The sequence below is a fragment of the Schistocerca piceifrons genome, chromosome 8 (genome assembly GCF_021461385.2).
Source record: "Schistocerca piceifrons isolate TAMUIC-IGC-003096 chromosome 8, iqSchPice1.1, whole genome shotgun sequence".
NCBI classification, from domain to species: domain Eukaryota; kingdom Metazoa; phylum Arthropoda; class Insecta; order Orthoptera; family Acrididae; genus Schistocerca; species Schistocerca piceifrons.
The window spans coordinates 197,610,188-197,635,882 of NC_060145.1; the positions used below are offsets into that span (position 1 = coordinate 197,610,188).

Genomic DNA, 25,695 nt, shown 5'->3' on the forward strand with positions numbered 1-25,695 from the left:
ACGATATCTGATTTTTCTTGGTAATACCCACTGTTTTAGGTAACAAATTGATTTTAAAATTTGTGAAATTTCAGGAGTAATTGCTGAGTAATTATGATGCAGATCTTAATGCGCTTGAGAGTCGCTGAATTTTCTCAGTTTTTTATTTAAGTGGTCACTCAGTCACTTCTCTGCAATTAACAGATTTAAATACAAATGTCAAAAAAGTTTTGCATCACCTCGGTTCCAAGACTTTCGGAACCTCAACAGAAAATTGGAATGGAGATCAACATAAACATCATTTTCGCCCTTTTTATTGCTCATGAAAACCACACATTGCATGTTGTACCACCACACAGCAAGACCTCCAGAGCTAGTGGTCACGATTGCTCTACACACCGGTACATCAAATACCCAGTAGCACGTCCTCTTGCACTGATGCATGCCTGTATTCGTCGTGGCATAGTATCCACTAGTTCATCAAGGCACTGATGGTCCAAATTGTCCCACTCCTCAAGGCCGATTCGGCGTAGATTCCTCAGAGTGGTTGGTGGGTCACGTCGCCCTTTTCAATCTATCCCAGGCATGTTCGATAGGGTTCATGTTTGGAGAACATGCTGGCTACTCAAGTCGAGCCATGTCGTTATCCTAAAGGAAGTCATTCACAACATGTGCATGAGGGGGGCGCGAATTGTCGTCCATGAAGACAAATGCCTCGTCACTATGCTGCCGATACGGTTGCACTATCGGTCGGAGGATGGCATTCACGTATCGTACAGCCGTTACGGCACCTTCCATTACCACCAGCGACGTACGTCGGCCCCACACAATGCCACCTCCAAACAGCAGGGAACCTCCACCTTGCTGCACTCGCTGGACAGCGTGTCTAACGCGTTCAGAGTGCCCGGGTTGCCTCCAGACACGACTCCGACGAGTGTCTGGTTGAAGGTATATGCGACACTCATCGGTGAAGAGAACCTGATGCCAATCCTGAGTGGTCCATTCTGCATGTTGTTGTGTCCATCTGTACCGGGCTACATGGTGTCGTGGTTGCAAAGATGGGCCTCGCCATGGACATTGGGAGTGAAGTTGAGCATCATGCACCCTGTTGTGCACAGTTTGAGTCGTAACACGTCGTCCTGTGTCTGCACGAAAAGCACTATTCAACATGGTGGCTTTACTGTAAGAGTTCCTGCGAGCCATAATCCGTAGGTAGCGGTCATCCACTGCAGTAGCCCTTGAACGGCCTGAGAGAGGCATGTCACCGACAGTTGCTGTCTCTCTGTATGTCCTGCTTGTCCGAACCACATAGCGTTGGTTCACTCCGAGGCGCCTGGACAGTATACAACTTTGGGCGGGTTTAGTGACATCTCTGAACAGTCAAACGGACTGTGTCTGTGATACATCAACCACAGTCAACATCTATCTTCAGGTGTTCTGGGAACCTGGATGATGCAAAACTTTTTTTGATGTGCGTGCATTTGTTTCACTGTTGCAATTTTATTTAAGAACAGTTTTCTTTCCTAAGTGCTGCCGATTTTTGGAACAGACAGGAGGCATGCACACATGTGTCTTTGAAGGTGTATATGGTGGAGAGGGAAGATGTTATGTGTCTCACGCTCTACAAACCTTTAACGTGAATCACTGACTTGCTTGCCAGTATAACACTGATCAGCCAGCTACATGTATGTTATAAAAAGAGTTCAAATACTTTATATTACTAACAGAAGATTAATTGATAAATATTTTATCCCATTAGTTTCACTTTACAGTTATTTTAGTATTCTGAATGACGGTTTTTTAATAGATTGCAACCTCATATGTCCAATAAAAATTTGTTGAGGACGTCAATAACCACATGTCTGAGCATCCTAAAATTAAATAGCAATTAAATTCGACTTACATGAAGTAAAAAGAGATTACTGGACGTAGTTAACCTTGTAGGTTAACCCTGTTAACCGCTGTAGAAAGTGAAATACAATATGTACAAACTTCTCAGCAACGACAACTTACAGAGTGACAATTACTGAAATAAATTAAAAAATGCAGGCTTCGAGACTTTATAACTAAAAGCCTAAGAAGCCGACCTTGCCTATGATATTGCACAGGTCGCAGGTGGAGGATTTCCAACGTTCTGGCAGATATGGTTGACAGCTGCGAATACACAATAAGCAGTCCCATACCAAGGCAAAATAAAATAAAATCCACTTTACGTCTGTCTTGTAGCAAGCGGCAAAGTGGTCAGCGTCTGTTCACCAGTGGTGCTGATGAAATTTATATTCTGCAACTAACCCTTCCAGTCTTAACACTCTGAGTTCACTCAGTGAGTCTACTCAACCCCACCTGATTTCAAGTACAATCATCGTGGGACATTTTGATAATCACAAAATTATCCAAGGTGGTCAATCCACCACCAGTATCACTGGCACAACTTGTCTTTCGGATTCTGTGGCGTGCAGGCTGAAATGCAGCGTGATTCAACAGAGGAAGTGGGAGTCCTCTGGCCAACTTACGACCAAACCAAATTCATTTTAGCAACACATAACACACTAACACTTTTGCAACCAGGAAAATTTCATAAACTAAGAAATACTTTAAAAAGGAAAGAAGATTCAAGTTTTGGCACTTCAAGAAACACGATTGACGGACAATAACACCATGGATTTCAGCAATTGTCGTCTTTTTAAAAGAAGAACTAATAAGGAAATACTTAACAATACATCACATCGGGGAGTTGCTGTTGCAGTCTCCAAAAATATTTTAAATTCAGTAACAGAGGTAAAACCCATTAATAATAGACTAATGACAATTTCTCTTAATTGCGCAAATAAAGCATACACTTTAATTAATGCCTACACGCCAGTCAATGAGGATAACCATAAAAACCCGAAGATGTTCATGGAGCTGGGGAAACGTTAGAAAGCATCATTTTGAAGATTCCCTCATACCGTGTTAAAATTTTAATGGCTGATTTTAACGCTCAGTTAGGCAAAGAAAAAAAAATAAGATAACGGTGGGGGGATTTCCTGCATATAAAAGGACGAACCTAAATGGGCAAAGACTTGTTGAAACGTGCAAAACTTTAACCTTAAAATCATGTCAACACATTTTGAAAAGAACCATTCTAAATAAAAATCCTGGTGGGTACCCAATACATCTGTTAGGGAATTTCAATGAAATTTTAAATTTCCAAGTTAGGAAAGGGCCTAATATTGAGTCTGACCATTATTTAACGCGAATAAAAGTAAAACTTTAACCTCAAAAACTCTTCAAAACCAAAACTGTTATCCCATAATTTGACACGGCTAAAATAACCCCAACTTTGACAAGCGAACTTGACAAGAAGCAATCCAAAAATTTGCAAAGTGAAAAAAAAGTTCATCAAAACAGCACAAAATTTAATTCCGCTTCGAAAGAAACAAAAACGCCCTTGGTGGAACACGGATTATGAAACAGCAATTAAGTCTACGCATGAGGTATTCAAAAATTGGAGTAGTAACAAAACTGAAAATACGTGCAACACTTGGTCCTATTGGACCCTAATGTGAATAATAATAATAAATGAAAAAATTTGTTACAAACTACGACCTGCACACACTTTATTCAACATGTAAACGTCACTGCAGATATTCGGATTTAGGTTACGATATGTTTGATAAGTCTGCCATCATTTGCGATGATGTTGTGGCGCTGACGAATAGCGAGATTCTGCATGATCCGCTGACGTGTCGAAACATCGATGCTGTCGATGATCTCCTGAATGGCTGTTTTCATCTCAGCAATCGTTTTGTCGTTATTGCTGTACACCTTGTCTTTAATACATCCCCACAAACGAGTCGCTTGTGTTCAGATCCGGAGAATATGGCAGTCAATCGAGGTCCATGCCAGTGGTCTCGGAGTACCCTACAGCCAGAATACGGTCCCCCGAGTGCTCCTCCAGGACATCAAACACTCTCCTGCTTCGATGGGGTCGAGTTCCGTCTTTCATGACCCACATCTTGTCTAAATTAGGGTCACTTCGGATAATGGGAATGACATGATCTTCCAAAACCTTCACGTACCGTTCTACACTCACCGTGCCATCAAGGAATATCGTACCGATTATTCCATGACTAGATATTACACAGCACACAGTCACCCGTGGGGGAGTGAAAAGACTTTTCGATCGCGATAATCGAATTCGCAGTCCCCAAATACGCCAATTTTGCTCATTGACGAAGCCCATCCAAATCAAAGTGGGTTTCGTCACTAAATCAAACCATACATGAGCATACTAATTCCAAAAATACTCCGCGCCCACCGTGCTGTTTGAACGTATTAACGCCAACAATTCAGAAGTTGCGGCGATTTCATTTCATATAGTTCATTGTCACTTGTAATAAGATTTCACAGAGAGAAGCTACTCGTCCCAGTTTTAGTGACATCCTGCTGTCTATATGAAATAACAAGTACGTGGAAATAATGACAACAGGAATTACATTTCTGTTCCAGAAGACATTCCAACTGATGCTTAATGTGGCTGTTTCAATATCTAGTTTTGTGCCACGGTACTTTCTTCCATAGAGACAGAGTATTACAAAGGTGAAACCCAACCGTGGTCCTATCAGGGTACGTAATCTAGTGACAATGACCTCCTGGAAATTTACTTACCACGCAGGTGTAGAATATGCACACGGCGCAGACAATCGGAGTCACAATGTGCACGTTGATGCCAGTCACTGTAATACAGTAAGAAACATCATGTTATTACCTGTACACTAATTGATGCAACGACACAACAGTTATAAGCATATTTAGATGACGTGATGTGTGAAAAACACGTTTCTCTATTTTGGACAACGCTGCGAGCGTTTTCAGATCTATCTTAAAACTACAGACTTAAGACGTTGACTTACCAAAGATACGTTATCTGATCGAATGTGTACTGACATGGACGTTAATATGAGAAGTGACCACCCGTCGCCTTTTTAACGGTGTGAATCCTGCTAGAGATATTTACAGTCAGATGTCAAAATGTCTGTGGAGTATTCATCCTCAAGAACCGAAACCAGAGTAGGTGATGATCTTGGACCATGGGGCCTGGAGCTAAGTCGATGTACTATTTCATCCCAAACGGGTTTGACTAGACAGAACGCGGGGAAGGCATTTCATGATTGTTATTGTTCACATACTATTGATTCGTAGATGTTGCTTCACCACAGCGTCCATTGTCATGCTGATATAATCAGTCACTGCCTGCAACTCTTCCTCTACTGTACGCAATAAAATTTATTCATATCTTCGATATTTAGCGTTTTCTTAAACGCTATGAGGAAATCCCACTCTAATCGCGAGAAATACACCCATACCGAATCACCAACTCTTCCATACTTTACTGTTGGCGCTACACATAACGGTAGGTAACTTTCCCAAGCATCTGTCAAACCCAAACCTTAGATCGGATTGCTACAGGGTATAGCCTAATTTATCGCACAAAATCACTGATTTCGTGACATACACTGATCAGTGGCGTCACTGTTTACACCACCTCAGGCATTGGCTAGCACCGACTACGGAAATATGTGGATTATGAGGAGCTAATCTACTACGGTACCACATTCTTTTTTACTCGTTACTTTCACTTAGTGTGCTAGCTGGACTGCTGGTAGACTTTGTAACTCACAAGTGATGCTTTCCTCTAATTGCGTGGAACATTTTTTATAACCATTATCCGAAATATTCGCAGATCCCACACGTCAGCACGTAAACTCTGCCTCGTCTCGGTTTTTCTGTGGTTGTTCGCTCGTGTCTCCATTTCAGAATCACATTAGCGACAATCGACTGACGCGACTTTAGAAAAGTTGAAGTATCCCTGATGGTTTTCTTGCTCATTGACATCCAGACATCAGGCCACGTTCGAAGTCACTGAGCTCTCCTCCTAAGCGACCCATTCTGCTGTTTTTATACTGGTGGTTCCGCCTATTGTGACTTCCGGTAACATAGGGGTGCCCGGACAACTCTGATCTCGTTGTGCATGTCTGACATTCAATTAAATTGCAACACAGCCTGATAATAAACGTGAACGTAATTTGCTATCATCCAAACTGAATACATACAATGTCTTTGGTCTCTCGAGTTTTCCGTCAAACCCTTTCACTGTTACGAAAATAATCTTTCGTGTATCGCCAGTTAATAATTAATCAAACAATAATTCACATATTTAAAGCGGATTTAAATAAAATGCTAGTTACCTATCATGTAGGTGGTTTGAGGTCGTCCCCAATGGACATATTGTGTGACATGACTGTAATGTACTGCTCTTCTACCGATATAGTTGTCAAGCGCAGGACTGGCAATATGCCTAGTCATCGATGCGCGACGCTTCGGAGGTTCCATGTCTGGGTAATGGAAATGTGGAACTCATCACATGCTATTGTGTCAGAAGTGTAACGCGAATACTTTGAACAGATGCACCATACAAAGCCATCGGCTTTCTATGAAACATGTATCATACTTAAGACATTTATTCTTGATATCAAACAGCACAAAAAGTTAAGGAGATGAGCCTTATAGACGATAAGGAACCATTTACTGATGCCCTCAGACCCATTTCCTAATCTCTACAACTTGAGTGGCACAAAAGCACAAACCCGTGTGAATCCTGAAATGTTCCTCACCACGCTGGGGACTAACTATTCAGAAAATTGAGATACCTAGCTTGATTCTGACAACGAGTAGGTTAGTGTATTATAATGTAGTGTAGTGTACTGCTATGAAGTGCATTGTAGTATAGTGAAGTCTAGTGTAGTGTTCTATGGTAGTGCATTACAAAATTTGTGATGCGACAGTACATCAAAGAACACTCAGATGGCCAAAGAGTATGTGAAAGTTCTTCATTCTTTTTTCTCTACTTGCTTTAACAAATTATTAGTTTTATGCTGATATGGTATGTAGAATTTTCGTCCTTAAAAACCAAACATATCATGTGTTACATTCATGCCAGTTACTTGTGATTTACAACACAATTTAATACAAAAAAGACGACACATCAGGAAGGAATTATCCGACTGGAACATAAATTCGTAGCTGTAATGTACATGTACAGACGAACAAATGATTAGAATTTTACAAAAGTTGGGTGATTTATTCAAGAGAGAGAGATTCATGCAATGAGCAAGAGATTAAGCTTTGGTCCACCTCTGACCCTTATGCATTCAGATATTCTGCTTGGCACTGATTGATATAGTTGGTGAATGTCGTCCTGAACCATATCGTGCCAGATTACCTCGTTTTGCCAAGTTAAATGTTCAAAATCCCGCGCTGGTTCGAGGGCCCTGCCCCTAATGTTCCAAACGTTATGAACTGGGGAGAGACCCGGCAACCTTTCTGGCCAAGATAGGGTTTGGAAAGGGCAAAGGCAAGCAGTAGGAACTCTAGCCATGTGCGGATAGACACTGTCTTGCTGAAATGTAAGCGCAGAGTGGCTTGCCATGAAAGGAAACCAAATGGGGCGTAGGATATCGTCGAAGTGTGTTGTAAGGGTGCCGCGGAGGTCAACCAAAGGGGTCCTGCTACGAAAAGAAATGAGACTGTAGACCATCACACCTGGCTGTCGGGGGACAGTCAGGTTGATATCCCAGCGATGTTTGGTGCGTCTTGTAATGGTTCTTTATTTACGTGACCATTACGGCACTTCAACCCCAGTTCTCGATACCAGTAACATTGTACTACTTTTCTGCGAAGTAACAGACATATTTTTGGTTTTATTAATGTGTAGGTACTTCGATGTATCGATATATTACAGTGATATGGTTCTTGTGTGTATTCATTTCTGTGAGACTGTCATAATGTTTGACTTACTTGTAACAGTTCTGGCGCGAATGCCAACAGAGCAGCCTTTGTTTCACTTTGCAGAAGTTAAGTTGTTATTTCGCTTTGTAAAAGAACCGTCAAGTGTTGTGTTTGGTTAAAATGGAAATTAAATATATGAAGATTGATATAAAACTGTTTTCTTGATGATGTGACAATTAAGAAGAAGTATATGTGAATTTACAAGAAGTTTAATAAGAATGTGGATCGTGAACACCAAGTCAAAAATTATTTCTACCATAACATCGTTCTGAACTGGGATTGTTTGATCATTAAGAATTTCCTGAAAAACGCATTTGTTAGGTCTTCAAATATTGCTAAAATACAGTTCTGGACCTTCTACCAGTCAAAGTGGAATCACCATAGAATCAACAAGGTGAGCCGTAACAAGTTCAACGAAATCTACGTGGGAATCCATTCAAGATAAGTGCCAAAATTACTGACTTTTTTACAGTGACTTCATTATTTCCATTCTGACGATACCATCCACAATCAATAACTTTGTTGTTGCCCGATAAAGCGAACATATGCTGCGTGAGCAAGATTATTAATCTGATTTCTAACCTACTTTGCAAGTGAATTCCAAGCCGAATAACTGCTTACATTAGGGCTAGATGAGGACCAAAGCGCTGTAGACTTGTTCAATTTGTAAAGTTTTATTCTGTTGCATAAATCACCCAATTTTTCTGAAAATATAACCATTTGTTTGCCTGTACGTGTGCATCACATCTAGCGATTTTCATCCCATTCGAATAATTCCTTTGTGGCGATTCGTCTTTTTTGTGTCAGAAGGCATCTGACATGTTGTTATATCTACACTACTTCAAATGGTTCAAATGGCTCTGAGCACTATGGGACTTAACATCTATGGTCATTAAAATTGCTACACCAAGAAGAAATGCAGATGATAAACGGGTATTCACTGGACATATATATTATACTAGAACTGACATGTGATTACATTTGCACGCAATTTGGGTGCATAGATCCTGAGAAATCAGTACCCAGAACAACCACCTCTGGCCGTAATAACGGCCTTGATTCGCCTGGTCATTGAGTCAAACAGAGCTTGGATGGCGTGTACAGGTACAGCTGCCCACGTTTTCATTTGGTGAGAGATCTGGAGAATGTGCAGGCCAGGGCAGCAGTCGAACATTTTTTGTATGCAGAAAGGCCTGTACAGGACCAGCAAATGCGGTCGTGCATTATCCTGCTGCAATGTAGGTTTTCGCAGGGATCGAATGAAGGGTAGAGCCACGGGTCGTAACACATCTGAAATGTAACGTGCACTGTTCAAAGTGCCGTCAATGCGAACAAGAGGTGACCGAGATGTGTGACCAATGGCACCTCATAACATCATAGCGATGACGAAAACACGCTTACAATGGGCGTTCACCGCGATGTCGCCAAACGCGGATGCGACAATCATGATGCTGTAAACAGAACCTGAATTCATCCCAAAAAATGACGTTTTGCCATTCGTGCACCCAGGTTCGTCGTTGAGTACACAGTCGCAGGCGCTCCTGTATGCGATGCAGCGTCAAGGGTAACCCCAGCCATGGTCTCCGAGCTGATAGTCCATGCTGCTGCAAACGTCGTCGAACTGTTCGTGCAGATGGTTGTTGTCTTGCAAACGTCCCTATCTATTGACTCAGGTATCGAGACGTGGCTGCACTATCCGTTACAGCCATGCGGATAAGATGCGTGTCATCTCGACTGCTGGTGATACGAGGCCGTTGGGATCCAGCACGGCGTTCCGTATTACCCTCCTGAACCCACCGATTCCATATTCTGATAACAGTCATTGGATCTCGACCAACGAGAGCAGCAATGCCGCGATACGATAAACCGCAATCGTCATAGGCTACAGTCCGACCGTTATCAAAGTCGGAATCGTGATGGTACGCATTTCTCCTCTTTACACGAGGCATCACAACAACTTTTCACCAGGAAACGCCGGACAACTGTTGTTTGTGTATGAGAAATCGGTTGTAAACTTTCCTCATGTGAGCACGTTGTAGGTGTCGACACCGGCGCCAACCTAGTGTGAATGCTCTGAAAAGCTAATCATTTTTATATCACAGCATCTTCTTCCTGTCGGTTAAATTTCGCGTCCGTAGCACGTCATCTTCGTGGTGTAGCAATTTTAATGTCCAGTAGTGTATATAAGAGGACATTGTGGTGCCGTCCAGACATCACGATGGCACACCGAAGTCGGCAACACGAATCGACACCACAGGCGTTAGCGAGGTCTCGCTGCACCCTGCAACGGCGCGCTGGAGGCGCTCCTGCAAACCGCACCTCACAGTAACAGCGGCGCCCTCGCAATGGAGGTCGGTATAGTATCGACAGTTCGAGAGCTCAGCCCAGTTCGAGACCTCAGCTACAGTAGTCAACATCATCATCTAAGACCACCGGGTAGTGAAGGTTTCAGATGAGCATGTACTGGTATAAATGTCGAATATTGTACCGCAAGAGAACAGTTTGTTAATTAGCGCTTCAAGCGATGCTTCAATAGTCGATGACAGTTGTAAATAATCCAATGCTCCTGTGTGAAAGAAGTGCGTCAAGGTTCAATAAATCTTTATTCATTTACGTAATAAAGAGAACTAATATTTCATGTGTTTTACTTTGCTAGGCCATCTCCCAGAGAACTGAAATGACCCACAGGTATAGTGGGACGAAAATTATTTGTCTGGCCACAATAGTGATCAAAATGTTTCTGTCTGAGGGAACTTCTGCAGCGTATATGCAACGCAGTGAGACCACGATGCGGATACATAAGCTCAGACATGTACACAAGGGATTATTGTGGTGTTCGTCTCTTTCCTACATGCTTGCGGTAAATTCGGAAACGTGAACAATAACGCACTTATTATCACATGCGTCCAAATAGAACCAACGTGCTGCTATTCTTTTCTTGGCTGTCGAAGGACACACACCAATAGACATCCTTCGGTGAATGAAAAATGTGTATGGGGCAGCATATCTGTCAAATACCACCCTTGTGGTATGGTGCGCCAAGTTCGTGATAACACGCGTCCCCATATCGCAGACGTCACAACGTAGATGTAAAGCCAACTCCAGTGCAACCAGCCCTGATCTCAACCCGTGCGATTACCACGCCCTCGATCCCTTGAAAAACGCCTTGAAGGGTCCTGTAGGACGAGTACGTGCAGCGGGCAGTTGCGAACTTCTTCATGCGGCAGAACACGGAGTTTCACCAGACGGGTATCTTCAAAGTGGTGCGTCGATTGAATGGTTGCCTCAATGTTCACGTCGTCTTTGCCTGACTGGCATACCTGTTCTGGACTGTACGGCCGTAAAACAGAAACATGTATTTTGGACACTCAATAATTAACTGCTGTGCCGTACCGCAAAATTTACGGCAGATGCAAAATAATCAGATAAGATTACATTCCTCTTACTGATGCGGTCTAATAAGAAAAAACTATGTAGCTAAATATTTCTGTTTACCTTGATTAAAGGCGAGAGCAGGCACGTACATAACAATTGGAATCCACGATATCTGTAACAAAAGATAATCTTTTTCATGTTGATATATCGTGTTTAGATGTTCGTGATGAATGGTTAACTCTTAAGATAGTATGACAACGTATGTATGGCACCCAAAATATTTTGGAGATTGTGAAATATGATTATTACCTGAGGAACACGCTGAAAGCAACAAGACATTTATGCAGGAGAAGGACATATTTAATGGCACCAAATTAACACTACCAATCTCCAGTAACAGCCGCTTCCCGCAAGAAGCAGAGGATCATAAATGTGATTGATATTGTTAGCAAAACAGGTTCCTTTCCACATGAAACTGATTTCTGGGTAGTGGATTCCAGATACCACTAATATTTCATTATTGTTAATTTGGTTCAAATGGCTCTGAGCGCTATGGGACTTAACATCTAAGGTCATCAGTCCCCTAGAACTTAGAACTACTTAAACCTAACTAACCTAAGGACATCACACACATCCATCCCCGAGGCAGGATTCGAACCTACGACCGTAGCGGTCGCGCGGTTCCAGAGTGAAGCGCCTATTACCGCTCGGCCACTCCGACCGGCTATTGTTAACTGTTTTCACCTCTAGAACGCAACGTACATATTAACTCTTAAGGTATACAACTTATCAACGACATATAATACTGTTAAACTCATATGATGTTTCGTAAATTTTTGACGTACATTTTGTTTGTGTATTGAATTTTCTCAAATACCGCCTACCGGACTGAAATGGATTGTCTGATATATTTCAAACAAGTATTAACTATGTCGTCAAGTATGTCTTCCTAGAATATTGTGAGAATTGGGCGTTGTTTCCGATCATTAAAACGATATGATGGAGAAAATGACACAACTTGGAACACGGTAATGATCAGCAGGAGGCAAGCAATACTGTAAGAAGCTTCTTGCAGAGTTTGGAATAGTAGCGAAGACTGGCAGATGGACAAATCGAGTTTTGAGATGGGCTGTGAGGTATACTGGGATGTAAGAGTGTATATTCTAAATTTGTGTTTCCAGATCTGGTCTGGGTACAGTTTTAATATGCCATGGATTAACAGCTCTCCGTGTGTGAGGAAGAGAAATATTCATTTTTGTTTGTAAGTAACCACATTAGAGCCAATACGAGATGGGACTGGTGACTGGAAGTTGAAGCAGAAACATCCAACAGAGTATAAAGAAAACAGGGCTCTCGTTAGCAATCGTTATTTGATGCTCTTAGCACTTCTGTTCTGCCACTCCCTCTGTCCTGTTTTTCAAACTTTAAACTTTACAGCTTTTGAAGCGCCGGAGAATAATAGGCTCTACGTACACGATCCAGTCAGATTAGTGCCGCCACCCGTAAAAAGCCTCAATAAGAACCTTTTGTATCCCGGACGTGCAGGAAGAGGTTGAATGAGGTTGTGGATGATACCAATAGGTATGTGGATCCATATCGACTGCACTGCCATGCCCAGCCTCGCTAGGTTTGTCTCTTGAGGATCCATGGCGCGAGCTGCCCAGTCGAGGTGATTACACGATTCTCGATTTGATCTAAATCTCAGGAGTCTGGTGGCCAGGGGAGTGCGGTACACTCATCCTGCTGCTCTTCGAACTACGCATGTATACTTTGAGCTGTGTGACACGTTGAATTTTCCTGCTGGTAGATTCCATTGTGCCGAGGAAAAATGCAAACTGCATGTAAGGGCATGTAGATGCGTACTTGTGTTGATCCACTGTGCCATTAAAACACTCCCCAGACCATAATGTTCCCTCATCCAAATTGGATCCTTCCGACGATCATTGCAGGGCCGTACGCGCCAACGGCCATCTGTCCAATGTAGAATACAACGTGATTCATCCGGAAAGGTCACCTGCCATCAGTCAGTGGACTTACAAGTCCGGTGTTGACGTGCAAAATCTAGCTATTGCTATTGACAAACTGCAGTCGTTGAGGAGACACTGTTGGTAGAACCTTGGTTCATCTTAGCGTCAGTTGCTCGACAGTTGCACGTCAGTTCGCTTTTATGCATCTTCTCAGTATACGTTCCCTCAGCTGTCGTTCATCCCTGTCATTCTGCACCACATTTGCCTCGGCGTTGGGTTTTGATAACGACATTACGCCATGCATGGTGCATTTAACAACGGCAGCACGCGAACATTTTACAAACATAGCCGTTTCGGAAATGTTTCCACAATTGGACCGGAAGCCAATGACCATTCCCTTTCCGGACATGATATAAATCACTCAGTTTCCGCATTACGACGACAACTGCACTGTCTTGCTCGTTCCCTGCTTGTGCTGCCACGTGCTGCCTGCGAGTGATGTCGAATATAAGCGGTGGTCGCATTAATGTGAATGGACAGTGTACATACACTGAAAAAACTCACATTTGTTAACGCAAAAGAGTACAAATAGAGGGAAAATAACGGTGAAGCCTGTCTACTTACAATGCCAACTATAAACAGGGACGAGCCTAGCAGCCGGGCACTCTTCCCAAACCTCATCTCCAGGTACTGTAATAAAAACATAAATAAATAAAAACCGAAAAAGTAGGCGGAGTAAATAAAATATTATATAACCACACACATGACATACTGGAGAAGCGAGCACTCAGCAAAAGTAGTTGAAATATATTACTAAATAAAATAGTCTTAGCTTCTAATGTACCTCCGTAGTTATAAGCAACATTCACTAGGTTTTTAAAAATATTCCTCACGTGCGTCAACAAAACTCAATAATCATGTTTACCACCAATTTCTGACATTCTTCATGGCCGAATATAGAAGAGTGAAAGAATTTGGGATCGCTCAGGGTAGTTTCCCAGGCACAAAAGGAAGGATACATCCTGAAATGGGTTTTTAGGACTACCTTTTCAAATAACCAAATTTACGTTTTGTAACGGTCTTTATATGTACAAAATACAGGATCGTCATAATTAAGCTTTCCCTACGAGAGCCATTGTGGACGGAAAACTGTTTGCTGCGTGTATACACAATTTTCAGGAACGATGTTCAGACAGTGTGCTGCAGGATTTGCGTTGTTAGTAGATTTAGTGTCGTTAGTTGCCATTAGGCGCCGGTGCTGTTACGGTGACTTAGGGTTGAAACACAAGCATGAATTTGAAAATTTGTGGTAAACTCTAGGAGACCAAACTGCTGAGGTCACCGGTCCCTAAGCTTACACACTACTTAATTTAACTTAAACTAACTTACGCGAAGGACAACACACACACATACTCATGCCCGAGGGAGGACTCGAACCTCTGACGAGGGGAGCCGCGCGAGCCGTGACAAGTCGCCTAAGACCGCGTGGCTGCCCCGCGCGGCACACAAGCGTAAGTGTGCATTACAGCTGCGGACAGGTGATCTGTTTTGTCAAAAAAAACATCAGTAGTCCTGGTTCTCTTCGTGACTACTGGTTCTCTTTCCTCACCGGGGTTGAAGAACATGATTCTGAAGTTCTAATTCACTGGCCGTTGGGAATTGCTCATGGGAGAGGCCGACGGCCAATTGCGGCACAAATTGGTGAAGAAGTTACCGTTGCCATGGCTGAGAATCCTAGACAGAATGTGCTATCTTCAAGCAGTCCAAGAGCAAACAATTGTGAAACGGTATCTTTAGTGTGGTTCCAGGCAGTTGTGGGTGCATGCAGATGGTCGTCACACTCAGTGACGTGTGTAACCAAGAACGTAAAAATGGTACGCACTTAACAAACGTCACCCTCTCCTATGGAAATTAAAATGTGTTTCTTTCGATGATTTATTCATTATTTCTCCTCCGCATGTCCTTATAAATCTTTCTACAAACTTCCTGTGCCCTAACTCCTTTTTCATTGGGGTCCCCTCAAGTAGGGAAAGTTTAATTACGACCACCCTGCATTCATCTGATGCTTGCCGAGAGCATGCTGTCAAGAAACATCTTAAGACGAGTCAGAATGTCTCTGCATCGGATTCCTGACAACGATGTACTACGTACTTGTGAACCATTCGGCCATGATAATTCTTTCGTATATATCTTTCATTTTTGCACCTTTGATTCTGAGGCATTGTGTGCCTAAGAAAAACTGATCCTAGCCGTCTTCACTTCGTTCTTCATGTACATACACGCCACAAGTACTTTATTACACCCATGAATTTCCAAATCGTAAGTATTCTACGTACGATGGCAACTGAAACTATAGCACTGGAACCTACATATTTACCCTCACATTTAAGTAAAGGCGCTCTAAAAACCACTGAAAGTGAAGTCTTAAGTGCAATTTTACTTTTTATATGTTCATGCCGGAAGGAAGTCAACTGAAATAATAGCACTGGCATCATAATTGTATGTATCGTCACCTGTTTCAAAATGTAGACATTTAGAAACCCCGGTGGGATCTAATGAGTATTCCTGGTTAAGATTAGTGAGATAGCACAGAACTGTTATTTTCAATTAGTTATTCAAGCAGCTTAATTGTGACAACTCCTTGAATGAATAAATGACCATAAATGGTTGCCAGTTTGCAAACGCAGGTAGATAAGAATCGACAGTTATCTCAGACGGAAGAGAAAGAAGATATTTGAAATTATGACGAAATATTGGGTAGACGGAAGAGCAAAACATGCTTCATGTAATACAAATTATAATAATCCTTCTGTAACAATTGTATTATTGAATTGTTTTGATAAATTATTATTGAACTGAATTGTATTATTGAGTAACAGCAGCTTGTGTAAACCTTTGTGTCATTGGATACAGTAGTACAATGAAGGCCATAAAATAAAAAATGACACCAATAAGAAAATGGTTGCCAGTTGCTTTGTAAAAATTTTTAATGTCGAGGTCTATTACGATAACCTACCTTTACTTCTCCAATAGACAGAAACAAACTAATTAAAAAATTAGAAATCAGTATTGGAACCAATACTTTACTGTTGTCAAGAGAGGAAAAGAGAGACATTTCTTCTGTGATTTGAACAGCAGGATACGCCAATGTTGTTGTTCTTAGCTATGTAGGGTCTGTAATTGCTCGTATACTTTTAATACAGGTCTTCATTAATTAAAAATTTGCGAATCACTAATCAGACAGGGTTTGTGATACTTCGAACTCTGCAGTTGCAATTTCATGCAAATGTTAAAGTAAAAAATTTGATTGTGGACTTGATCTGTGACCTTACTAGACCGATATTACACTTTTATACTAACATCAGTAGGAGCCACTTATTGGCCAAAATTTTTATGTACTCTGATTCTTAAATCGGGGAAAATCAAGCGTTTTCGATTAGTTGCAGCGGGAAACTTGCTGTCGTAATTGTTGACAACGTACAGTTACTTAATACTAACTTAGCAGTAGTGAAATACGAATTTTGTTTGCTCCAGAATATTTTCCACAAATCATATCAGATCATTTTTCGACTTCTCTCTGAGCATTGTTTTACCGTTTGAATAGATTTCAGAATTATACTGTACATAATCGCTTCTGCAAATGCTGTGACATATACTAATGGACTAACGTGTAGTGACATGAGGAGACACCCAACAAACGTTCACAGAGACGTCTCCAGGCGCCGTGGCGGTACGTACCTCGTAGTTGGAGGTCATTCGAAGGCCGTGGAACACAGGAAGGTATGTGAAGCCTATGAAGAGAGACGCCGTGAAGAACGACACGTTTATGAAGACGTACTGCGTGCCTCGAAGATAGAGTTCCGTAGGCGTGCCGAGAAGCGTGATGCCCGAGATAGAGCTGGCAATAGAGACCACAGGTGAGGCAAAAACCAGAGACAGTACACAAAATGGTGCTGAATGGGTGCCTGCATATCGTCTCTCTAAAAACAGCTTTAGGTAATATTAACCAATTTGCAGATTACATGCACGTGTCACTTTTCTTCTAATGACTTCCGCGGCAGCTGCCTGCTGCAACGACAAAAAATTTATTGTACATAGTATTTTCATATGATGATAGAATCACAGGGATGATGAGAGAGAACAGAAAATTATTAACTTGAAATAAGGAACCAGGAGCCAAGTGAATGAAAAGCTACACCATGACCTACAAATCGTTGTTTGTACAGTGCCGAATGTAGCGTCTAAAAGTAAGTGCAGTTTTTTTTCATATGTGATATCTTAATACGTACACACAGCAGTGTTTTGGTTGTTTTATCCCTGCGTCCAACAGTCTTACTACAAACACATCAAAAACTTTACGACCTGATGATTTCTACACTGCCGTATCTGCACCACTAAGTAGACTAGCCCTTTCAGTATAGACTGCTGCCCAGAGGAAATAACCATTCGCGCTTGCTCTTGCTATAAATACTTGAAGGCTGCAGCCGACCTGAAACATACGGGTCGTAATAAATAAAATCATTAGTCTCTAAATGACGCAAATAGCGATGAAATGTTGTGAAGCACGCCGTCCTCAGTCATCAAAACAAATATCTGCACTTATATCCATTACAACGTGTATAATGATTTGTAATGTGTCTGGCTGCAAACATTGTACGGAAGGCAAAGGAGTACTAAAATCTTCTCTCAGATTTTTTCAGTATGAATATACGAGTATTAGTGGTGTGTTTCCATGAATTTTGATGAGCTGCTGTTTTCATTTTCTGGATAATATTTTGACGACTGAACCAGCTGCCTTCTACAGGCGCCGCGAGTGTACTCGCTCCCTGGAATCCAACCAGACTGTGGACTATCGTTGGCTATTTGTACCCAAGTCCGAGCCTTTATTGTTTTTCGGAGCCCTCGCAGATGTTCCAGGACACTCAAATTTACGTTCACGGAATATTACAGTGGACTCTCAAAAAGAAAAGAATATCAAAGGTGGAGTGGGCGTCGGAAATCTAGGTGGAAACAGCATTTTGTGAGTTTGTTTCGAGAAATCCTTTGTTCCCGGATACAGCGTCCTGGAACGCACTATATGCGAGATTGATGAACATCTGGGCTGTGTGAATGGAACTGGTATACGTCCAAAATTAAACTTTTTCAGGACAGCAAATTTAAGTTTGCATCTCGCACCTCTAGTATAAATTAGGATGCGACAGTAACTTGTAAATATAAGCCTTCTGTCACAATGTAGAAATCTGACGTGGAAGGACTTTAACTGCCTCAAAACTTTCAAAATCATTATTTTAAAAAAATGATTTGCGATTGAGTATGTGCTAAAATAAGAGTTGACAACATCCTAAAAAAAGGACAGGTTATTTACGGTCAAGGAATACTAAGAAAAGGATAAGCTGCTAAATTCAAAACGAAAACCCAAACAATATAGTTATTTCAAATCATTGCAGTTTCATCAATTTATTTGTCACTGTAAATCTGAAAAAACCACATTTTAAACCTAGAAATAATTATGCAGCCGAGGATGTATTTTTTTCTTTGCTTCTGTAACGAATCTTGCATCAGGGTAAGTTGTCTGAAAGTGACGGCAGGTTAAGCTCACTGACTGACCTTCAGATCTGACACCAGAAGCACGCTATTTTGTCAAATGAGGCTCATGAAATTCAGCATGGTCATTCAGGGTTTATTTACATATAATAATAATAATAATAATAATAATAATAATAATAATAATAGCTGTTCCAAGTGCTTTACAACGTTTTTAGCTCTCATTTCCGGCAAGTTCTTTTTCTCCTGATCGTGACAAATTCTTGGAAGTCTTTGTCAAAAAATTTGAGCGTTGTGTTTCATAAACCACAAACTTATTCGCCATCAGTCGGTGGCAGCAGACCTAATTGCCATGAGCGTTTGATCCTACGCTACTTGACTGCCAAAGCGCTCAGCTGCTTTGGTTCATGTGAACGAACTACTGAACTAGGGCACACGCCACTTGTCTGATACAAAGACAAGTCTGTCTAGTAATGATAACTGATGGAAGACAATCATTCAGTTTTTATGACTGGCACCACCTGGCAGGCAATCTACCAGTATGTGCACTTATTTGAAGTTTATTCCAGGAAGAGGATCGAATTGTCAGAGGCATTCCTACGCATGTGTCTCCGTTCAGTCATCACACGAACGACGTAGTGGTTAATACTGAGATATGTGACGGCTTATTAGTGGTAAGGCATCTGGACCAGATAAGATACCCGTAAGATTCGGCAGAACTTGCTTCCCTTCCAGCAGCAGCTTACCGTCCGTCGCTAGAACCTCGAGGAGTACCTTCAGACTGAAAAAGTACAGGTCATTCCCGTTCCCAAGAAGGGTCGTAGCACGCACTGGGACCCTATGCTGCCGACGTCTTTCAACTGTAGAACTATTTTATGTTACGCGGTTTATAGAGAAGGAAAGTTTCCTTTATAAAAGCCAACATGGTTTCCGCAAACACCGATCTTGTAAAACTGTTCAAACAATGAAGGCTTTCACGACCGGATGGTACTGTTGTTCATAATTCTTCCGGGTTATATGGCCGTGGTCCATGGAATTCTTCTATTCCTAACGTTTCGTCCAATACTACGTAGGACATCTTCAGAGGTATGGCTGGTCCAGAAGAATTCCATGGACCACGGCCTTGTAAAACTGTGTTTATCCATAAGACCCAAAGCTGAGATTAACGCCGAGTTACTTCAGGAGCCGGCCGGAGTGGACGTGCGGTTCTAGGCGCTACAGTCTGGAGCCGAGCGACCGCTACGGTCGCAGGTTCGAATCCTGCCTCGGGCATGGATGTGTGTGATGTCCTTGTGTTAGTTACGTTTAATTAGTTCTAAGTTCTAGGCGATTGATGACCTCAGAAGTTAAGTCGCATGGTGCTCAGAACCATTTGACTGAGGACGGCGTGCTTCACAACATTTCATCGCTATTTGCGTCATTTAGAGACTAATGATTTTATTTATTACGACCCGTATGTTTCAGGTTGGCTGCATCCTCCAAGTATTTATAGCAAGAGCAAGCGTGAATGGTTATTTCACCTGGGCAGCAGTCTATACTGAAAGGGTTAGTCTACTTAGTGGTGCAGCTACGGCAGTGTAGAAATCATCAGGTGGTAAGGTTTGTGATGTGTTTGTGGCAAGACTGTTGGACGCAGGGATAAAACAAACAAAACACTGCTGTGTGTACGTATTAAGATATCACATATGAAAAAAAAACTGCACTTACTTTTACTTCAGGAAGGCATTTGACAGAGTCCAGAATTATCATCTAGTGACACAAATATGAGCTTATTAAGTATCGGACCAGATATGTGGCTGAATTAAACAGTTCCTTCCAGTCATAACTCAAGAGGTCGCTCTAAGCGGAAGGAAAATCAACAAATTTAATGATATACATCTAATTTTTTCCTAGTCGCGAATACGGACGACCATAAGCTGTGTGATTGAATAACGACAATGAAAATTTTTGCCGGACCGGGACTTGAACCCGGATTTAAAGTTTATCGCGAGCAGTCCCCTTACCTTTTAGGCTATCCGAGCACGCATCACGCCCAGCCCCTATCTGATACAAACAGCATCTACCGTAAAGTATCTAGGACTAACTATCGAGAGCGATCTTAAGTGGTGTGACCATACACTGAGGTGTCAGAAGTCATGGCATAGCGATATGCGCGTATACAGATGGTAGCAGTGTCGCGTACACAAGGTGTAAAAGGGCCGGTGCACCGGCGGAGCTATTATCTGCACTCAGGTGACTGAGGTGAAAAGGTGTCCGACACCATAATGGCCACACGAAGGGAGTTAACAGGCTTTGACTGGAATGATAGTTAGAGCTAGACGCATGGTGCATTCCATTTCGGAAATCGTTAGAGAATTCAGTATTCCGAGATTCACAGTGCCAAAAGTGTGCCAAGAATATCAAATTTCAGGCATTACCTCTCACCACGGACAACCAAGTGGCCAACGGAATTCACTTAACGACCGAGAGCAACGGCGTTTGCGTAGAGTCAGACAAGCACCACTGTGTCAAATACCAGCAGAGCCAGTGTAAGACTGACGACGAAGGTATCTTTTAGGACAATGCGATGAACTTTATCTTTAGCGGGTTATGGTAGCAACCGATCGAGGCGATTTCTTTTTTTTTTTTTTCTAATAACACGACCTCAGAGAACTAATCAGATGATTCCCGATTTGAGTTGGTAAGAGCTGATGATAGGGTTCAAGTATGGCGAAAAGCCCACGAAGCCACGGACCTGAGTTGTCAACAAGCGACTGTACAAGCTCGTATGAGATCCATAATGCTGTGGGCTGTGTTTAGATGGAACGGCCTAGGCTTCTGGTCCAAATGAATCGATCTCTGAATGTAAATGGTTATGTTCGGCTTCTCGGACACCATTTGTAACCATTCATGAATATCATGTTTCCAAACAGAAATGGAATTTTAATGGAGGATAGTGCGCCATGTCACTGCGCTACATTTGTTCGCAATTGAAGAAGATTCTGGAGAATTCGAGTGAATGGTTCGGTCACCCAGACAGCCCAACACGAATCTCATGTAAGTTATAGGACTTAATGGAGAGGTCAGATAGTGCACAAAATCCTGTGCCAGAAACACTTTATCAATTCTGGACGGCTATAGAGGCAGCATTACTGAGTATTCTTTCAGGGGACTAAAACGATTGTAGCGTCCATGCCATGTCGGGCTACTGCACTAAGGCGGGAGTAAAAAGGTCCGACACGATGTTAGCACGTATCCCATGACATTTGCAAATGGGAAGAATCTTTAGGCAATATAACTAATCCTCGACGGAAGTAGCTTGGTACCTTAGGTACTACATAAGATTGATTGAAGAGGGAGAGAGAGAGAAGAACCAAACAAGAGCGATGCGTTTCGTCAAGGGATCTTTTACTCTGCAGCAGAGCGTTACCGACGGCATGCTTGACAAACTCCACTGGCAAATGCGTTGTGCATTAAGGAGATCTTTACTATCGAAATTCCGATAGAGTAATCTCCGGGTAGAGTCAGACAACATATTTCATCCTCCCACGACGTCTCGCGAAATGATCATAATGAGAAAATTCGAGTGGTACAGGGAAAGGGTATCAGTTATACCAGAGATACTCTCCGCTATTCACCGTGAGTTCGCTTGCAGACTGCAGAGATTATATGCACATGTAAAGTATATTACATTCGATTATAGGTGAACATTTAGCTCTGAACAGTGATCTGTTCCTGATCGATTCCGCACACTTTGAGATCAAAAACAGGTTAGTTGCAATTGATGAAGGAGTAATTGCCCAAAAAATGCGACTAATGAAATTCAATATGGATTGTCACTCCATCACTGTTTTCTGGGACTTACCGCAGCAGTAGAGCTCCGCCAGAGTAAGGCAGTAGGTGCACGCAGCGACGAGGTTTTCCCATTAGTCTAAGTACCGCAAAATGGCAACGGAGCGTTAACAAGGATCTTTTGAAGAGAGCTTTCCACACCGCCAGGCCACGGATTTGTTATTCCAAACGTGAATGGAAATAGCACTCAGCACAACAAGTGCGCTGTGAGCCAGAATAAACATTAACTGTAACACTGGAATCAACCCTCCCTTCCTCGCCGATTCTGCACAGAACCCCCTTATTCCTTACCTTATCAGTCCATCTGATTTTCAACATTCGTCTGTAGCACCATATCTCAAATGCTTCGATTCCTTTCTGTTCCGGTTTTTCCGTAGACCATCATGCACTACCATACAATGCTATGCACCAAATGTAGATTCTCAGAAATTTCTTCCTCAAATTCAGGCATAACTTTGATAGTAGTAGACTTCCTTCGCACAGGAGTGCTCTTCTTCCCAGTGCTCGTCTGCTTCCTGTGTTCCCCTTGCTCCGTCCATCACAGCTCATTCTGCTGCAAGGTACCGGAAGTCCTTAACTTCGTCTACTTCGTGATCCCCAATTCTGAGATCAACTTTTTCGGCTTTCTCATCTCTGCTACTTCGCATTACTTTCGTCTTTTTCGATTTGCTCTCAATCCACATTCTATTCTCATTATACTGTTCATTCCATTCATAAGATCACGTAATTCACTTTCACTCAGGATAACAATGTCATCAGCGAATCGTATTACTGATATCCTTTCACCTTGAATTTTAATCCCACTCCTGAAGATTACTACTCCTTTGTTGCACACAGTCATGGTTCCGGCTTGATAGCCGTTCTCAGATGGAAGTTGAAATGTCAGAAAATGTCCAGCCTGCCTGATGTCAGAAGCAAGCTGATTTAACCTTCCAGTACAAATAAAAAAATAATAAATTTGGATAATTTCATTCTGACGTAACAAAACTGATAAATCTTAACTCATGAAAAACTAATAAATTTTGGCATAAGTAGCGCTACTCCATGGCCCTGTGAAATCAATCTGAATCTGTCCGTGAGAAATAAACTGAAAAATTCTTACCTCGTGATGGTGTCGCCGGATAACGCAGTCTGTGGATCTGCTCATAAATGGAACAGCGTAGTGCAATGCTGGCCTATCTACTAATACTGGATAGCATCTGTCTGAGATCTGAATTACGAGAAAAACTGACTTTACTCAGTGACACAGCTGCACAGCAGCTCGTCTGATTACTAAAGAGCATATGAAAATGATCTGACAAAAATTCTGGAATATATTAATTTAGATAAATGACTGGATCGGGACTGGCAATGACTTAAGGGGAAATTATGCTTCTGTAGTTGACTGGTAAAAAAAATTATATTCTGAAAATTTTCTACGCTATTGATAAAGATCTACAATCCATTACACGGGAAAATTGAATTATTACAAATCTTGGTCAACTGGTGCTGACGAGTCACGAAAGAAAAGATTGAAATAAATTCATATTAACATGTCAGACAAGTGACTTAACTATGCGCATGCCAATAAAAGTAATAAAATTTATCTTACAATAGATGGTTGATTTAATTGCACTGTTGTTTTTTTCATTATATTAACAATTATTCATTTGTTCATCATCATCTCATTCCATGGTATGATTTAGCTCTGCGGCTGATCACAATTATTATTCAGTTCCATATAATAAAATTTTACAATTTGTTCTGCACTGCGACTTTAACAACTACTACCTATGAACTGCGCTGTACCAGCGACAGACTACAACTGCACTGTAGCAGCGAGCGATTGCAGCTGCGGCAGAAAAAATGGTTCAAATGGCTCTAAGCCTTATGGGACTTAACATCTGAGGTCATCAGTCCCCTATACTTAGAACTAATTAAACCTAACTAACCTAAGGACATCACATACAGCCATGGCCGAGGCAGGATTCGAACCTGTGACCGTGGCAGCCGCGCGGTTCCGGACTGAAGTGCCTAGAACCGCTCGGCCATATCGGTCGGCTACTGCGACAGAGACTGCTCTCACCTGAGACTCTATTGCAGCTCTCTTTTAACAGGGACAAAGATATTTTATGTCTCAGGCAGCGCCTGTGAATTGTCGTTCTAGCAAGTGAGCAATACGTCGAGATTATATTTGCTACAGCAGGGTGGTGAACCCCTTACTCTGATTGAAATGACAATAGTTGTGGGATACCTCCTAGTGTCATGTCCTGTTTCCTAGTGCAGAGCAGCACATGACGTGGCGTAGACTGGACAAGTCGTTGGAAGTCCCCTGCACATATATCGAGCAATGCTGCCTTCATAGCCGTCCATAACTGCGAAAGTGTTGCCTGTGCAGGATGTTGTGCACGAACTGACCTCTCGATTATGCCCCCTATATATTCGTTGGAATTCATGTCGGGAAATCTGGGTGGCCAAATAATTTGCTCGAATTTCCCAGAATGACCTTCAAACTAATCGTTAACAATTGTGCAACGGTGACATGGCGCTTTGTCATCGATAAATATTCGATTGTTCTTTGGGAACATGAAGCCTATGAAAGGCTGCAAATGATGTAGCCGAACTTAACCATTTCCAGTCAATCATAGGGTCAGCTGGACCAGAAGATACAGTCCACTGCGTCTAAACACAGCACACACGGTTATGGAGCAACCACCAGCTTGCACAGTTCCTTGTTGACATCTTGTGTCCCTGGCTTCGAAAAGTCTTTGCCACACTACCATCAGCTCTTAGCGACTGAAATCGGGGTTCAGCTGGCCAGGCCAAGGTTTTCGAGTCGTCTAGGGTCCAACCGACATGGTTACGAGCCCAGTAGAGGCGCTGCGGGTGACGCCGTGCTCTTGACAAAGAGAGTCGTGTCAATCGTCTGCTGTCATAGTCCAGTAACGCCAAATTTCGTTCGTCGAACGTCCCGCATTGATTTCTGCGGTTGTTCATGCAGTGTTTCTTGTCTCTTATCACTGACAATTCTACGCAAACGCCACTGCTCCCGGACGTTAAATGAAGGCCGTCGGTCACTTCGTTATCCGTGGTGGGAGGTAATGCCCGGGATTTGATATTCTCGGCACTCTCTTGACACTTTGGATCTATGAATACTGAATTCCCCAATGCTTTCCAAGTGATATGTCCT

At 42.2% G+C, this 25,695-nt stretch overlaps 1 protein-coding gene across 1 annotated transcript in view; it reads right to left on the bottom strand.

The window, feature by feature from the left end:
* LOC124712176 (sodium-coupled monocarboxylate transporter 1-like) overlaps positions 1–25,695 on the bottom strand; it is a 143,452-nt gene that overhangs the window by 89,251 nt on the left and 28,506 nt on the right. Inside the window, exons 3-6 of the mRNA XM_047242471.1 lie at positions 16,890–17,049; positions 13,776–13,841; positions 11,305–11,356; positions 4,630–4,697 (exon numbers count right to left, since the gene is read on the bottom strand). Of these exons, the coding sequence (XP_047098427.1) occupies positions 4,630–4,697; positions 11,305–11,356; positions 13,776–13,841; positions 16,890–17,049 (346 nt within the window). The remainder of the gene's footprint in view (positions 1–4,629; positions 4,698–11,304; positions 11,357–13,775; positions 13,842–16,889; positions 17,050–25,695) is intronic.